Here is a 17,894-nt window from a genome sequence, read left to right on the forward strand (position 1 = left end):
GACAGGCAGCTTTTTTCTGTACCTTCACCTTTGACGCGGCTACTGCTTTCTTTGACTGTTTTGAAGCAGGAGGGCATCCAGTTCGATGTCAAACAAAAGTTATCACAATCTCCCCACTCTTTTCCTATTTTCCTCCCTGTACTTTTATATCACAGCATAAATTTGTGATCTCTGTTGTGCTAATCCACAATTAAAAGCTAAAACCTGAGCCAGAAAAGAAGAGAAAAAGTTTTTTACTCTATCTTAGCCCGTTTTGCATCACATGTTTCAAGAGCCACTGCTACTTGTAAACCTTCATTTACAATGAGCTCAGAGGGTGATGTGTTTTATGTCTATGTGAAAAGGCAGTTTATGTCAACATTGATTAGTGCTGATGAATGCCTATGAAAATTTTTCTAAGAGGTCCTGTGCTGCCTAGGTGCTAGCTGCATGATTAAGGCCATATGTAAAGCATCGCCTGTAACACTTATGTGTAACAGATGCCTCAATGGACAGAAATGTGAGAGTGAGGATTCATACAGAGTAAAATGTTCCGTTAAATTGAGTCTCCTCTTTTGTTTTTGTCTTGCGTGATGACTTACTGGTTGGTCAGTGAACTAGTTTTAGTTGAGCCTGTTGTCACCATCGACGTAGCTGTCTCCTGCTGCGTGGCCTGTGTTTAGTCTTGGGAACTGAAGCAGATGTAGACAAAAAGGATTGGAGGGCCTGACAGAGATGCAGAAGTAAAGACAGAAAAGAAAAAAAACAGACTCCCTGTAGTGCCAGTGTGGAAAATGATCCCAAGGTTTAAGACTCGGGTCTATGTTTTGTTTGTGTTTCCTGTTTGAAGTGTGTCTGTGGAGGGGTGATTTTTGTAGAAGACAAAACTGGGTTTTTACTGACCACAGAAAATGTTCAGAGCATTACATATATTCTTATACGTAACTTAAAAGTAGGGCATCAGAAATCATGAAAAATATTTGTTGTCGCATTTAGTGATAACTTCATACCTCTGAATAGACTTTTCTTTTGTTGTCTATTGTCTTGCTCATAATTTACCTGCCACGTTATGCGCCTCTGTTTGCATCACTGAGACCTTTTCAAAAGTTAAAACATGACTCCCTTTAGCTTTATTTGCTCTGTTACTATACAGTGATCTAATCAAACAGAATCCTGCTATTGCACATGAAATGAAATATTCTGTAAATATACAGAACAAAGCACTAATGAAATATAAACAGGCTAAAAGCAACTGAAGTTCCTTTAAAAGAGCCATTCTCTGCAATTTCCTTGTGACATGAAGCTCACCTCCTATTCTTTGCATGTTCTCCTCATCTCTTCCCTGTGGATGGGGAGGTGTGTGGGTGTATTACATTACCAAAACAAAAACAAACAACAGCAATATTAAACTTTTGCAACCACAATAGAGGAGGGGATAAAAAACAGAGGGTCCTCGACTTCTTATTAATTATGCAAGATTAGTCTAATTATAATTCAGCAAATGAATGTGTGGCAGAAGGTGCGAGGCGACGGGGCTGGGAGATTTGCATGTTAAGTGGGCAGGGGGAAGCGGCTAATGCATGCTAATATATGCGTCAATGTCTCGCTTTAATTTCAGCATTTGCAGCTGTGTGCGTCCGAACTGAGGGGGGTGAAAAGTTGACTCAATGGGTTTTTGGGAGGAGGGGGGGGGCAAAGGTGGGGGTGTCAGTGTATTAGAGTGTGCATGCATGCATGTGAATGTGTGTTTGTGTGTGCGCGTCAGGCATCTGGTGTCATACAAACAGGGAATCATGAGAAGAAGTCAACAAACAAGGTCAAGAACCCTCAGAAATGCCACAAAGCCTGAGATGGATGTAGACAACCTCTCAATTAGGGCTGTGATTCTGCTCTTAGGCATCACTGGCACACAGTTTTATCATGTCACTCAGTCAAATGAGTGGTGACTGTTAGTGAGATGAACTTTGAAGTGGTCAAAAAGCAAGTGCAAGGCAATGTGACAAAACCACAGATGTAATTATTAAAACCAAAAATGTGATCTCTCTGCTGTTGTGAATTACCCACTAATAAATGACTGCAACTTTTCAAAACTGGCCATTATATCATAATCATTACCCAGAATGAAATGTATATGTTAAGAGTCCTACAGGAGGCAGTAAAATGAAACTTCATATTCAGGAAACAAAGCTCTGATCTGTGTCTCTTTTCTTTAACTCTGTGATCTACATCTACATCTACATCTACATGTTATTATCTATGTTATCTATGTTATTAGATTGACATTGTCACAGTGTCAAACATCAGAGGTTAAATGTAGTTCTGAGGTTGGAGGTCCGAGAGCTCACTGATAAATTATAATCACCCTCTGCCAACAACAATATTGATTGTCCTCAAACGAAATAACTCAGATCAAGACATATTGGACACACTGTTGGAACTGAGAGGTAGTTGCAAGCCAGGTCTGGTTCACAAGGGAGGAAACTGGAGAGAGTGATGGAAGAATAGTGAGAAAAATCTCACAGAACGACAGAAAGATTAGTATTCGATGGGAGGGTTCAGGACTATGGGGCCAATATGAAGTTCCTCTCCAAACAACCACTCTCCATTAACATGACTTATATTTGCAGAGAGTTCAGTGTGGGTGGGATTGGAGTTACCCATGAAGCCCCAAACCACAGCTCGTCTCTGCAGCATTTTTCTTCTGCGCTGTTGTTGTTTGTTTAATTGAAACAGTAATGCATGTATTCTTCATGGACAAGACGGAGCGGTGTGGACATCTGTTTGGAGGGCTATGTGTTTATCAGCTATCTCATAGCCTCACATCAGCTCCAGTGCTATATTTCCTCTGTTTTGGTTTCGCACACATCCTCTGCCTAAATTTCTCTTCACCATGAGATTTGAGTGGATCTTGTCAGCCTCGTCTGCACCTGCCCCTGTTTATAGACTTTCCTGCCTCTCACCTTGCCAAGTCTCTCTCCTCCCTCCTCTCTGTATTTCAGTGATGGAATGTGTTCTTGTTGTTGCCTTCTCTTTCCCATCGCTGTCTTTGCCTCTCAGCATAGGGACTTTGGGATTGCGGCAGAGCTGCGTTGCCATGGCAGCGGGCTATGTTGCCGAACTGTGTACACCTGGGATTTGGAGTCTCTCTCCGAAGTCTCCCTCTCTTCTATTTATTCCACCTTTCTCTCAGGTTTTCTTTGGTGTAGCAGAGGCTATCAGCTCCCCTCTCGCTCTCTGTCTTCACAGTCTATCACCCTCAAAAGTAAACTTACATACATAATGAGACACATATACTTGAAAACAAAATTCATGTCCATACTAGCAGTCTGCCTCTATCACTACCTTCCTCTTTCCACCTCCTCCTTTCACTTTCTCTGTAGTTGTCTCTACTTCGTTTCCCTCTTCATTCCCATGTGGGGGTTCAAATACGGCATTGCGGGATACCACAGTCCCCTGAGTCCACTGGCATACATCACTGTCTCCAGTTTACTTTGAAACACGGCAGTGCTTTTCACCGGACTGTGCTTCATATTCTCATCACTTGATTTAAAGTGTAATAACATTGACTTTAATACTAAGCTAAACAGCTGGGATTGATGTCAAAGCTCTAGAAGTGTATACACACACACACTAACATGAAGGATCTACAAGACCTGTCTCAGAAAAATAATTAATGTTTCCTTTGACTGCTCGGCAGCAAATAATCATATACATGGTTCTTTCATGTAATTTCTTAGTTGCTGATGTACAAACATGTGTCCTCTTATTTACCTTTGCAGGTTCTTCTTGAAGTTTTTCCTGAAATGCAACCAGAACTGTCTGAAGACAGCAGGAAACCCCAGGGATATGAGGAGATTTCAGGTATGAATAGATGGAGGAACCGCATGTGTGTCAAAGTCTGCTTGTACTTTAGTGCAGAAGAGAATGTGGTAGAGAGTGAGACTGAATATGTGGAGCAAGTTGTTCAAAACAAGGAGTGCGTTCAGAGAGCAAACACCTCCACCAAAGCCAGTAGTCCACTCTCCTTCACATTCCACAATAACCTTAAACCACAAACAAACCACAGATTATGAGCTATATTTTCTTCTGTTTGGTCATCTGGTTTATCTGACTGTTACCATGGTGATAAAGGTTTTAATTTTCATTTGTTAGTAAGTGTTAGTTGGTGGTTTTTGTCTTTTTTTTTTTTAATTGGCTGTTAGCCTGTTGCTTCCTGGTGTTAACGAAAGTGAAAACTACTTCTTACCTCCACCCCTTTTTATGGATCTGTTCCAAGATTTAGGGTTGTCCAAGACCCATACCCTGGTCTTCCGCCAAGTTTCAAGAAAATCAGTGCAATAATTTTTGAGGAAGTGATCATATGACCTCCTTGGTAAACGTAAAAATATCCCAATCAAGTAAAAAATAACACTGCCCTGCTCTACCATCTTAATATAATGATTTCACATTCATCATTGAATCCAGCCTGTCTCAAGTAGAGTCTTTAATACCACAAACTCACCCTTCAGTAGAATTCTATGTATTTCTAATGGAAGGAGTTAAAGGTGAAAGTAAAAATCAATAAGGACTCACAGTGATGGAAAGACAAACGAAAGGAGTTGAATATGTGGGAGACTTGGTGGTGGGGTACAGGAAATAGGTTGAGGTGTTTCAGGAAGTTGTCAAGAATTGAGTGATTGGCTCCAGATGGAGGAGGTCATGCTCCGTGACCCAGGAAGTGGTCACAGGGGACACTCCCGCCTCACTTCCTCTGCCGTCTTTCAGCACCAGCGGTGCTCCCTGTCTGGCATTCTCCTTCTCTCTTTCTCCCAGCTAACCCCGTTCCTTTCCCCTTCTTCTCCTTCTTGCTCCCTGTCTTCCAACATGTTTGCTTTAACTCCTGCAATGTGACACATGCTGAGAAGTTATGAGCACACAGGCGCTCCAAGACTCTCATCTGTGGGTTAAAAGGTGATCAGAGCTGGACAGGAGTGTGCTGATCGATAATTTACAGTTATTTTCCTTTAGGTTCCTCTTCCTTTCCACCACCTATAGCACATATGCTTTTTCATCCATTTCTTTCTTATGCTTCTTCACCTGCAAAATTACTGCCATGTGTTTATTGCAGAAGATTTGGATTTGCTATTCTGTTACAAAAAATACATATTGCAAAAATGTTTTTGGTTGACCACACAATTAAAAAATAACTTTCTCCAACTGACAGTTTTCTTTAATCATAAAAAAATGTTCATAATTTATACTCAATTCATTATCACTCTCAAAAACACTATACTATCAACACTTTAGGAGGAAAACCCAGTGTGCACTCATTAATTATATGTGTGTCATGCAAGGCAGATGTGGGAAGGGACACACACATGTTGTGGCCAGAAAATCAAATTAGGGCCACCATATATCATGTAGTGCTTTAACGGCCGGCTAAAATGGGAGGCTCGGTCCATATGTTTGGTGTCATTGAACGATCAGGAGGAGACACCGATGAGCCAGCTGCATGTTGCATGAATCAAAAAGTTAAGCGAGACAGTGGAGAGGCCATATGGAGACCTGATGGAGGAGCCCTGGATGTGCAGTGTCATCACCAGAATGCAGACATATTATGAAGATCCCTGGGATGTCACATTACCTATTGAGAATTATTACTATCACCTGTAGGCTGAAACAAATTATGGTTTAGGGATTTTTCTGCTGTAACCGGAGATAGTGACTCACAGCATGATGTCCAACTGGTGCACATATACCGATGTATCTTTCCTTTGGCTCCCGTCCATTCTCTCAGGTGGTCTTGTCCAGCACTGTGAGCGTAGACGGCCACATCCTGGCAGTGTCAGACAACATGTTCGTCCACAACAACTCAAAACATGGCCGGAGAGCTCGCAGATTGGAGCCAGGAGAGTCTGTTGAGAATTCAATGGAATATGGTAAGACACTGACATTACAACACCAAGTTACACATCATTCATCTTTTTTATTCTACTACATGTCTACTTTATCATTCACACTTAAAAATATACTGATGCAAGGCACTCTGATGGGAACAAATTGCAACAGCAGGTAGATTAATGTCTAATCATAATCACCATGATATATCAAACACAAGCAGTGACGTTACTGAGGTCATTAACTAAGCTAATTAATGCATTAATTAAATAGAATCAACATAGATGGTAATAATATTAACACTGTATCATGGCAATAATAGTTGATACATGGGATAGTTTATTTCAAAGAATGACATTTAACTAAAATGCAACAAATAAAGTAAAAAAAACATGCAAATGAAATTAGAGCTGCAGCAATTAATTGATTAGTTGCCAACTATTAAATCAATTTTCATTTATTTTGATAGTTGTTTCATCAGTTCGATTGAAAAAAACAAAATTTAATCAGTTTCCTAAATTTGTATATTTTCTGGTTTCTTTCTTGCTTTATATGACACCAAACTAAATATGTTTAGGATTTGGGACATCATCTTTGGTTTGAGAAAATACTTTACTAATACCTACCAACATTTTTCACCTATTTCTGACATAGACCAAGTCATTTCTAAATCATAAAAATAAACAATGTATTAATGAACCAGGAAAGCAATCATTACTTGCAGACATAAAATAAAATATTAGATAAGTTATGAGGCTGCAGCATGAATTGTAGTGAATTGTAATAGTTGTAGTAATTCATATTTTATCAGTGTATTTGAAAGAACAGCTTTAAGGTCATTTAATTTCTTATCCTATATTGTGCATGCTGTGATTTTTTTTGCCCATCCAGCCTCTTTTTCTTCACACAGTTTCATGAATTTAATCTCCCCTTTTAAAATGTTATACATCCTCTATATAAACTCTACTAACTCCTGCTTGAACCTCCTGCCTTCAGCTACTCCTTGTATTAAAGCCATCAGCCCCAGTGAGGGCTGGACCACCGGTGGCGCGATGGTCATTGTAATTGGTGAGAACTTCTTTGACGGGTTGCAGGTGGTGTTTGGCAGCATGCTGGTGTGGAGTGAGGTAGGAGTTGTCTCTAAAACATCTGCCTAATGATGGTACATTTTAAAGCATATATTTTGAAATGATACATAGAGCATATGGTTTGTCTCATTATTTAGATGATTTATGAGCAGTGTACCTATTAATCTTTCCACGGTGTAGTGTTAACCTAAATATTTACAAGGAGGGGTGGAAATCATTTGTTGCTTTTTTTTTTTTACACACTTTCTGTCCTGCTCCCTCAGCTGATTACACCACATGCCATCCGTGTTCAGACACCTCCTCGACACATCCCTGGGGTCGTGGAGGTCACACTGTCGTATAAGTCTAAACAGTTCTGTAAGGGAGCACCTGGACGCTTTATTTACACAGGTACACATCATGAAAATATATTCTATATTTCTGTAAAGCTTCACAGAGACAACCACAGATATATGTATGTGAACTATATATTTGTTTTTATTTCAGCTTTGAATGAACCTACTATAGACTACGGTTTCCAACGTCTTCAGAAGGTAATTCCTCGACATCCTGGGGATCCAGAGAAATTAGCCAAGGTGAGAGACTAGTAAAGTAAACATTACAGTTTGTAGAAGTATGGACTGAGCTTCATTTTTATGCTGATTATAATGTAATGCAACAACTGTTCTCTACAGGAAATTCTTTTAAAGAGAGCGGCAGATCTGGTCGAGGCTTTATATGGAAATCCACACAGCAATCAGGTAAGGACTAAATCATAAGAAAACATAAGCTATGTGGAGGACATTATCCTAAAAGACACACCACCTGTTTTAGCTCTTTAGCCATTAGTTTTGTCTATTTTGCTATTGGTATTTCGTCCAAAATATGAAAGCCTCAACTGCAAAAACTGGAAGATTTATTTAAAAAGTAACTAAGTCATTTCATCATGTGACAATTTGTGAAGATTTAATTTTAAATTATCATCAAAATTACATATTTGACTCAATCCCCCCATAATTACACCCTATCAAATCACATATGGAGTATCTTTTGGTGGACTCTAATGTCTCATGTTTACTTACTTTCCATTATTTACATCCTATAGGACATGCTGCTGAAACGTGCGGCGGACATTGCTGAGGCGCTCTATAGCGTTCCCCGTCCTCACAGTCAGCTGCAGGCACTGCCCAGCTCACCAGCTCATGGCAGCGTAATGGGTTTGGGGTCCTACCCTTCTCAGTTAGGTGTTAGCATCGGAGAGCCAGGACAAAGCAGCCAAGGTGAGTGGGAGAATCCATAAACCACTGATTGGTTTGGGTCTGGTCAGTAATGAAGCTCAGGTCTGACCTAACTTTTTTATTTTCTCTCCAGGTTACATTCGTAACTCCAGCAGTTTGTCTCCACGAGGTTACCCATCAGCCTCTACTCCTCAGCAGTCAAGTTATGGCGGCAGTGGAGGGATGACTGGAGGATACGGGACAGTTCCCATGACCAGCCTTGGAGTTCCTGGGTCTCCTGGGTTTAACAGTGCCTCCCCCACAGGCTCTCCCTACAGTAAGGACTTATTTATTTGTCTGTTGTTCAGTTCAGTCTATTGTCCACCTTGTTGTACTGGTCAAACATGAGACTGATTGTTTGATTGTTGCTCTCTGGTCTACAGTTATGCCCTCCAGCCCAACTATACCAGGAAGCTCCAGCTCTTCATCGTCTCTCTTGCCTTTCTCCTCCTTCCCATCTGCTGCTAAACAGAAGAGCGCTTTTGCCCCTGTCCTCAGGCCCCAGGGCTCCCCCTCCCCTGCCTGCCCAGCCTCAGGGGGGAACAGCTTCAGAGGTAGCCATCCAACTCACTATCTGACCCCCCTGTCTGAACTTACGAATGCAGTCTAACCCCTCATACTAACCCACTCGAAAGCTTTGACTGAAGACACAACAAAAAGTTGCTGGATGTACAATAAGACCTGATTGAGTAGAATCATAGATTTTGTATATTTTTTTCTCTCCAGCAATGACGGGCCTGGTTGTTCCCCCGATGTAGCAAAGCACCCACCCCAATCTACCCCAGACCACTGCTTCACTTAGCCCCTCTTTTGGCACTAAGAGGGCAGGGAGAGCTGAAAGTATATCATTAGCAACCACATGTAACTTTGCTCCTTGTGCCCCCACCACTTCTTAGTCCCTTTTTCATCCAGGTGGATGAATAGGGCGGGCGGGGTATGAAATGTCCAAAGACCAGCCACCTAACTCCAGAGGCAGAGGAGATTACTTCATTCACAACTGCAAACAGACAGTGCTCCTTAGCTAACAGCACCAGACTGGACCAAACTGCTGTGAGAGTCATGAAGCATCTGCATTATGAAAGAAATGGAGGTAAACTGGTCACAATTTCACCTCAAGCTTCCAAAGCGTCAACACTCACCTCTGGACTACTTTCAAATGCAGTATTTGATCCTTCCTACACCTGCCCAAACCTCGAATGGGCTGTGATGCGAGAGCTCGGGACGTTGTTGGAAGACGGACAACTCTGAATTAAGTTGTAGCTCTAATAAGCAGGGTGCTATTTGTCTGGACACCTTAAATGGCATGTGTGTACACTGTCTGTGAGTTAGCAAGAGGTTTTTTTGTAGTAGACTTTCTGAAGCCAATTTACATTCCAGAAAAATAGACCTTTTATTTTTTGTTCTGATCTTTAAGGTTTTACAAGGGAAAACTCTTTGTCTCAAGGGTTATTACTAAAGGAATTCATATATTGATTTATTTAAGAACAAGCAATTTAACTTATTATAGTTAGTTTAGCGAATAATATAAACATGTTTTTATAAAATGGTCCTTTTTCCAGCTGTTACTGAAATGAAGTTATCTCAACAATGTCATTATAATTGATAATTAATAATGATGAAAATTAATACTTTGTGGAGACAATAAATCAGACACAATGAATTGTAATAAAAACATCCCCATTTTTCAAGTTTTGGCACAACAAAACACACCTTATATCGGAGTGAAAGAAGGTTATTGTCCTTGTGTAAAGGAAAAATGTTAGTTAGCCTTATCCTTTATGATTTCACTTGTAATGCATGCTTTGTCACACCAATGCCCTGATATTATTTCATTCCACACTGCAAATTTCAATTTATATAATTTAAAAATATAGATTTTACCACTTTATTTTCAATGTTCGACCCAGAATAGGTTTCTAGTCTCTATGCAGTACAGTAAATGAAAGCACAAACTGCTCAATAGAAATGAACGGAGCGTATTAGGTGATCATTTAACCGTATCACGCTGGTTTTACTCATTGATTTTTGTCATCACAACACAAACTTCATTCTCAGGATGTGAAAACAAAGAACACAAAGAGTAGAAGACATTTGAAAGAAATTGTTTTTAGAGTTTGGTTAATTTTATTTATTTAAAAATTATTAGCAATTTTAATATTATGTTTCTGAAGCCATCTTTCTTTGAAACGGTACAAAAAATGGTGCAAATGTGATTTGTATATCTCAAGGTGTATTATATTTTGTGCTCCAAATAAAACAAAATTCACTAATCCTGGTTTTAGTTGTTCTTACTGTACACACAGATATCACAGTAACATTTTTTACTTGCACGTTATCAGTTGAACGCAGTTTTAATTTCCACATACTGTTTTATCTTTCAATTTTCCTGGATATTAAGGTTCCCAATCTCAAGGTTGCTCTGCATCTATTTTTGACTGTGCCTATCACCTGTGTGCTTGTGCAGCTTGCTACACTGTTTTGTATACATAGCTGATGAGCCGCAGCATCTTAATTGTGATGCGAGCGTTAAAGACTGAGTAGAGCATGTCAAGATAAACAACAACACTCCCCCATCTCTCTCCTCTCCAATAAGCCTGCTTTTCTCTGAGGACCAAGCCTCTGGGGGCCCGAGTGAGAACCACATGAGTCTCCCTCCAACGTGGCCTCCTCCTCTCTGTCTCATTCTCTCTCTCTAAAAACACATACACGAGTAGGCATGTGCCTCAACACTCCCTTGTTTTTCAGCCTTTGTTTGGTGCCGCTTCTTCCTTTCAATCCTTCTCCTCTCTCTTTTGCTCCCCTGAAATGGCCCTTCTCTGCTAATGTAATTAGCACTGGTAAAGAAGGGCAGTTAATTACCCACTCTATTTTGATCGGGTAATTAATGTTATGCCAGGAAACAGCAACTGTTTCATTAACATAGTGCTCAAAGCAGTGAGGGGGCAGGGTAGCACCCAATGGATGCATATCTGTGTGTATTTGTATGATACATGTATGGACAAACTGTGTATCAACAGCTCTGCTTAGAGACAGTGAGAAAAACTGACACTGCCAATGAGCTGACCTCAACAGCAAGTCACCGTTTCTCTCTCTGCTTCTCTTTTGTCACCATCAAGTGGCACTTGTCAAAAAAGCCTGTGCTGCCGCTTCCTCCTCGTCATCTCTCCCTCTCTCTCTTTTGATATCCTGTTAATTTGACAAGTTAAAGTCAGCTTTGTTGCCTGCACCTCAGCATTCATCTTGCTGAGTGCTCCTTCTGCCCAGTGGTGCAGGAGCCATATGCTCCTCTTCCACATGATTGTTTTGTTGTTGCTGTTGTTGAGGCTGCAGTGACGGCATTTACTGTCGTGTGATCACAGTTTGAATAAAGACAGGATGAGATGCCACCTGCCACCGAGTCGTTTCACATCACACTGAGCGCACAGCTTCAAAAGAGCAGCTAACTTCTGGCCATATGAGAGCAAAAACCATGTCATCTTTCATTAGTGGTAATGCCTAAGTACTGATGAGCATCCATGTTTATACTACAGCATTGTCTTCCTTACAATAGAGGGAGCATATAGCACAAAATACACCCTTCCCCTCTTTCCTCTCAAGGGATGTGTTTGTGTTTATATACCCAATTAGCCCTCCGGCCACAGCATGGCCATGCATTAGGCTGACATTAGCCCCGGGTGTATGTAATGTGTGTGTGTGTGCGAAATACAGTGCACCCCTTTCTCATTTCAGGCATAATTTCAGGGGTGTGTGTGACTTATTAGGCAAACCGCGGCAGAGCTTGACAGGGGTAGCTCACTGTTTTGTCAAATGGATTGGTAGATTGGCTTCCACACACCCAGCCGGTGTCCTTTGCCTTTGGCCCGTCAGTAAAACCCGCATTGTTGCCCATTAGTCCACTGGACCCGATTCCTTTTTTCCAAAATGAATCCCCCTCCCCTTCTGCCATTCCCCTGGGTATGAGTAGAGTAGGGTGGCAGATGGGACAGACACAGAGCTGCCCCATGAGACCGCCCCCCAACAAAACACACACACACACACATATATACACATATGTAAACACACACAAACACATTCACGTGTAGGTGCACACAGACTCAGACATGCATGCATAAGCACATCGTACCATGCACACACTCAAACACACACACACACACACACACACACACACACACACACACGCACACACACACACACACACACACACACACACACACACACACACACATACATTACACATTGAGCACAGCAGCAGCAACACATAGCTCCCCTGCCCCCAGACACAAACCTCATCTGTCAGCCTGCTGCTTTTGTCCAGACCACAGGAGTATGTTCTGTGAACACAGAGTGACGTCTCTGTCCCAGCCTCTCAATCTGTGCAAAATGTACCTGCGACACAGAGGCAGACAGTGGCACTGGAATCATGGGTTTATGCATAGGCAAAATGAAACCCAAAACACCGTAAAAGTTGTGAAATACACTCTTCTTATCAAGTGCATATCTATAACTGTACTAAACTAGATAAGTAAAATATTAAACAGTATATAAATTACTTACAAATTTAGCAAGACTTCACTAGTACATAATTTTTGCAGATAAGAGCCGTGTTACATAACTAAACTGAACCTATTTATTCCTCTGAGTAAACATGTAAACAAACTACAACATATTAGAAGAGACTGTACACTTTACATGTAAAAACAAAAATTAAATCAACATGGTGTGCACTCTTAAAATATTCAGAATTTCATGCTGGAATATTGTAAAGGACTATTGGGAAATTTAAGTCAATTTTAAAGGACTGAGAAAACAATGGGTATAACTGTGCTTAAATTTTCACTGAAATGACCTTTTGGTCTCTGATAACACATATATTCACATGCCTGCAGTATGTGAAAGTTTTTTGTATAATGACAGTTTTACCAAGTTAAATTAAAGGATGTATAAAATAATTTAGTTTCCTCTTGGAATTCGCATTAAGAAATCTGTTAAACATGTGCTTGTGTTTCCAAAGCTGTAGCCTATTTTGCCTTTTGGTAACTCTGTGTGTGTTCAGATTTGGGAGATCTCAGATTGATTCTTGGTTAATGAGCTCAGTTTCATTAGTTAACTGTGGTCTGCTGAGCAAAAATACTACAACCCCCCACTCAAAATAAATCAATGCTTGTTGAGTTAGTTTTTTGTTCTATGTAGTAAATCCAGTCAATAGGATTGATAATTTTCAGTTTACTTGTATATTTGTACTTGTTTCTTTTTTGGTTTTAGGCCTACAGTTAATGTGTCAACATCACATTTTGGATGATGTCCACGATGGATCCTTTTGTCAGTGGGTAAGACTGTTACCTCTCCACTTCTGGGTTGAATATTGACAATTAGCCAGATTAGATGAGTGGGGATGTAATTTGGGCCAAACGCGCGTATTGGCTGTTTGTGCGCGCGGCGGTGTGAGGTGAGAAGGCCCCACGCTGGTGATTAATTACAGCCAGGCCGCGTGACAGAGGTGGGAGCTCTCCCAGTGCTGTCTGCAGCCGACATGGAGGGAAATCCAGCCTGGCTAATTGACCCGGCTTCTGTAAGGCCATCCATCAACCGTGGCCCGAGTGGCCCCGTAAGAAACACATTATTCAGAGGTAAGTTAGTTAACCAACTAGCGCAGTGCCATTCATTAATGGGTTTAACTCAGCTCTGTCTGTCTGTGCCTGGAGATGTACGAGTCACCAAATGGGAGCACAAGTCACAATATGTCTAATCAAGCTTGATATTTGAAATGGAACGTGGAAAATTGTATTTCTGTGGTTTATTTTTAATCTTGGCCTCAGAATTCCCATCAGTGCACCCAGGCCCAAATCAACAACAAACAACTCAAAGACATTTGTTTGCATTTTTGCACCATGAAACCATCATCACATCAGCCATTACAGGCTTTAGCGGCTTTATATTTAACGCCTACTTCCCTAAACTAAACTGAATAGGAAATACAGTAGAGTTCAGACCTATAGCCACAGCAGCATGTGGGTGGTTTGGTTTTTGGCCCACGCAGAGAAAGATGGAGGGGCCTCAGGTCTCCACTGTTCACACCAGGTCAGGGCCCACATGTGCTTTCACTAGACTTCCCAGGAAACATCCCTCTAGTCCAGATATCTCAAAAGAGGAGGGGAGAAGACATATGGAGCGATATATTAGAGTCAGCAAGCAGTTACTTTAGTGCAAGCAGGAGAAATGATTTCTCATCCCCAGAAGGTGACTTGTCACACTGGAGTCTTTCCCCAAATATCTGCCCTTCGAGTTTTTGCAGAGGCAGAGAGTAATTGCAGATGGGTCACATCTAGTTGTCACAGTTGACCCTTCACCGGTGATAAAGTTGTAGCTGAGTGAGTGTGTGTCTGTTAGAACAAGGCGAATATGAGTGAGCTTTGTGGGTATCTGGAGTTTCTATTGCTCCTCCAAGTATGACTTGTCAGATTTTTTTTTCATTTATAAGAGCTTTAAGACAAACTCTTCTATTTGCAAATGAATGCACAAGCGCTTCACATGCTTGTTCATGCAAACTGTGCATCCTGTATGTGTGAAGCAGCCCCAGAGCACCACCTACCTGTGAAAAAAAATGTGTCTTTTTCCTCAGTTTTAGCAATCCTTTCACTAGAATAAAAAGCAGTGAGGCACATTATTTTTGTAGCTGCAGTATTTTGGAGTTTACGGCTTTTTGCAAGCAGTTTCTTTTGTATTTTTTATGGCTAAAACTGAGTGTTGAATTCAGTCACATTCAGCAGTGTAGTTGTTGCAGGAACATTGTGACAGCACTCATGAACAACTGTTTTATATGTGTTTCTGTCCTCTGTTTACCAGCATGCATAAATATGCAGGAGGATATCTAATCAAATAAATCCATTCATTAGGAGAGCTGCTGGTATTTCTGCTTTTGCATTAATTACATAGTCATTACCATATCAATTAGAGAAATCAGAGATCATGTAATTAAGGTTTAACCAAAAGCACCTGCTGCCTCAGTGCTGCGTATGTGTCGGTGTGTGTTGTGTGTGAGAGCTTCAGTGCTAATCTAATCTCTGGCCTTTGACAGGACTCCCCTTCATCAATCCTGAGCTGTCGGAATTCAGCTTCATCTTTTTTTTTTTTTTTTTAATGTTTTTTGTTTATGGGGGCGGTGGTGACGTTTGGTGGGAGTGTAACCTGAAATGTTGTCATGGTGATCGAATTGATTGGCAGGGATGCCTTATTAGGATTGAAGAATAGGAGACAGGTGGAGGGAGGCGGGCTCTACATCTAAAGGAACAGATTGGGACACAAAGTGAAGACTCGCTGGGTGTCACTAGGGGAGTCACTGTCTGTTTTGGCTCCGGTTATACCTTGTAAAAGATAACCAGTAATTACTGTAACGGCACACTGTGGCTATTCAGTATTTTGTGTTTTCTGGCATTGAAATAATATCACCAGATGTTCTTGTATTCAGCTGTAATATAGTTAAATAGAATCAGGCATGAAGGATATTTCAGAAATTCGGCACAGTGAGTGAGTATATGTGATGAGTGTTCTTTGGTGTGGGTTGGACACCTGTGGGAAAAGGGTGGATGAAGTTGAGTGGAGGATGTAATATTTCTGCTAATGATGGGGTCAGAGGAAGCTCCAAGTAAGAAATATGTGCAAGAAAAACAGAGGGAAAAAAGGAAAGGCAGGAGAGGAGATGAAGAATGAGAGGAGGGAGAAGAAAGGGGACGGGAACAGGACTCAAGGGGACGGGTCTAAACTGCTCAGGTGACACCACCCTCCGGGCTCTTTCCCTGCATTTCCTGTTCCTTTTCCTTCCTTTTCTCAATTAACTCGTTTTTTCAAATTCTCAGTTACTTTCTCAGTATTTGCCCCCATCGTCACTCAGACCAGCTCTACATGAATGTGCGGGTTTTCATTCAGTAGTTTTTCTCACCATTTCAGGACATTTCCTCTGATATTAAACAAGACAAGCCAGCAAGTACAATCTAGTGTCTTGAACTAGATTATTTTACAAGTTGTTGTTCTATCACCATATATGTTGTTTCATTGTGTCATGACCACATGTGCATGCTGTTGGTCACAATGTGAAGGAAGGCAAAATTGTGTCTGACATGTCATGATACGACTTTTCCTGTTTGATGTTAAAGGAAAACTCTCTTGATTCTCACATTACTTGACTATCCAACAGGAATGAACACTGTCTGATAGAACTTGACTGAATTAACTGATTTAAAGCTGCAGTGCTTAATACATTTTTTTAGTGTCACTTGGCAAAAATCTTATTTCCTTTCAGCATATTGTGATTCCAGTGTGCATCTTCTCCTTGCCTGTGTTTTGTGGCTGTAGAAAATCTAATTTTGGTGAATCATAGGTGACAGGTAGGGGTTAAATGCATGATAGACAGTTATCATTACCAGTCACTGATTAGGTTCTGTCAGATGAGACCTGGATGTGACTCTACTGCTCCACTCTGTGTCTCAACATGGAAACCTGGAAAAAGTGGCTTCACTTTTAAGTTATTTATATTTTTATATCGTCTTCAGAAGGACTGAGTAAAATTTTATGTTCTGGCATTTTATTTCTCCCTGCTGCTGGGTCCGGTCAAGCAAAAGTGAACATCAACATGAAAAGTAAATTTGCACACATCATTTATCAACTCGGCTTTTTTAGCTAGAGATCCCTATCTTATGGAACTGTTATCCTTTGTAAAATACCACTTGTAGAAAAAAGGTATCAATTTTATTGATCGTACTTTTTACACCATAGCCATGCCTCAGACATAAAAATATAGCTTGAATTTGACGCTAAAAATTATATCTAAAAAAAATTTTAAAATTTGTTCAGCCTGTCACATTTAAAAAGACTATCTGTGAACTGTTAACAAGAAATTACTCTGAATTTGTGATTTACCTATACCAGTATGGACCACCACAAGTTGTAAATAACACTGTTAGTATTAAATACATTAAATAAAGCATTGTGATTATATCTGGCTTGTTGTGTTAAAAAATAAGTCAACATTTTGGGTGATGCATAAAATGGTAAAGAGTTGTCCATGTGTTACCACATTCTCATGTCAATAAAACAGAGACTTTTCCATATTTTACTCCAAAATGTATTTTCAGCATAGTTAAACATAATATCTAGAAGATTTGTCCTACTTGCTATAATTTCTGTTGAACCGTTTCAAGTCCATGTGTTGCCGAGCAGTAATTTGACATTTTTCACCTAAAAATTTGATCTCTCCAAATTTAGTTACACATAATGTTGAATTGCTTATAAATACCTACTCAAATATGTATAATACATGCATATAAGTTACTCTGCTTACATGACAGAGACTGTTGTACACGAAATGTGTCTACATGTTATCACTTCATCAGACCATGTTGTGATCACACTTCATGTACAGAATTTTGTTGTAGCACAAATCAAACAGTAAAGAATCATTTTTCAGCCTTTTCCATTGTACTGTTACAGTGTATGTAAAAAATGTTTTTTCCCTTGTATTGCTCTCAAAAAAGCAATAATATGACTTGCCTTTTTTTTTTTTTTTTTTGACAAAAACTGTAAAATAAGTGACTCCATAAATTTTCACCTTCTCAGTTCAGTATTTAGTAAATGCACCTTTGGCTGCAGTCACTGCAAATTTACTTTATTCATTGCCAAACTGCTCAGGCTCTGTCTGGTT

At 40.3% G+C, this 17,894-nt stretch overlaps 1 protein-coding gene across 4 annotated transcripts in view; it reads left to right on the forward strand.

The window, feature by feature from the left end:
- ebf2 (EBF transcription factor 2) overlaps positions 1-10,288 on the forward strand; it is a 28,681-nt gene extending 18,393 nt beyond the window's left edge. For 2 of the 4 annotated variants that reach the window (XM_030142868.1, XM_030142869.1), the window contains exons 7-15: positions 3,759-3,840; positions 5,756-5,897; positions 6,853-6,983; positions 7,208-7,334; positions 7,431-7,519; positions 7,619-7,684; positions 8,029-8,203; positions 8,295-8,477; positions 8,584-10,288. In XM_030142868.1, coding sequence (XP_029998728.1) covers positions 3,759-3,840; positions 5,756-5,897; positions 6,853-6,983; positions 7,208-7,334; positions 7,431-7,519; positions 7,619-7,684; positions 8,029-8,203; positions 8,295-8,477; positions 8,584-8,810 — 1,222 coding nt within the window. In that variant the 3' untranslated portion in view covers positions 8,811-10,288. The remainder of the gene's footprint in view (positions 1-3,758; positions 3,841-5,755; positions 5,898-6,852; positions 6,984-7,207; positions 7,335-7,430; positions 7,520-7,618; positions 7,685-8,028; positions 8,204-8,294; positions 8,478-8,583) is intronic. The other 2 variants (XM_030142870.1, XM_030142871.1) reach the window with 2 other exon arrangements.
- Positions 10,289-17,894: the final 7,606 nt, after the last annotated feature.

The sequence above is a fragment of the Sphaeramia orbicularis genome, chromosome 9 (genome assembly GCF_902148855.1).
Source record: "Sphaeramia orbicularis chromosome 9, fSphaOr1.1, whole genome shotgun sequence".
In the NCBI taxonomy this organism is placed as follows: domain Eukaryota; kingdom Metazoa; phylum Chordata; class Actinopteri; order Kurtiformes; family Apogonidae; genus Sphaeramia; species Sphaeramia orbicularis.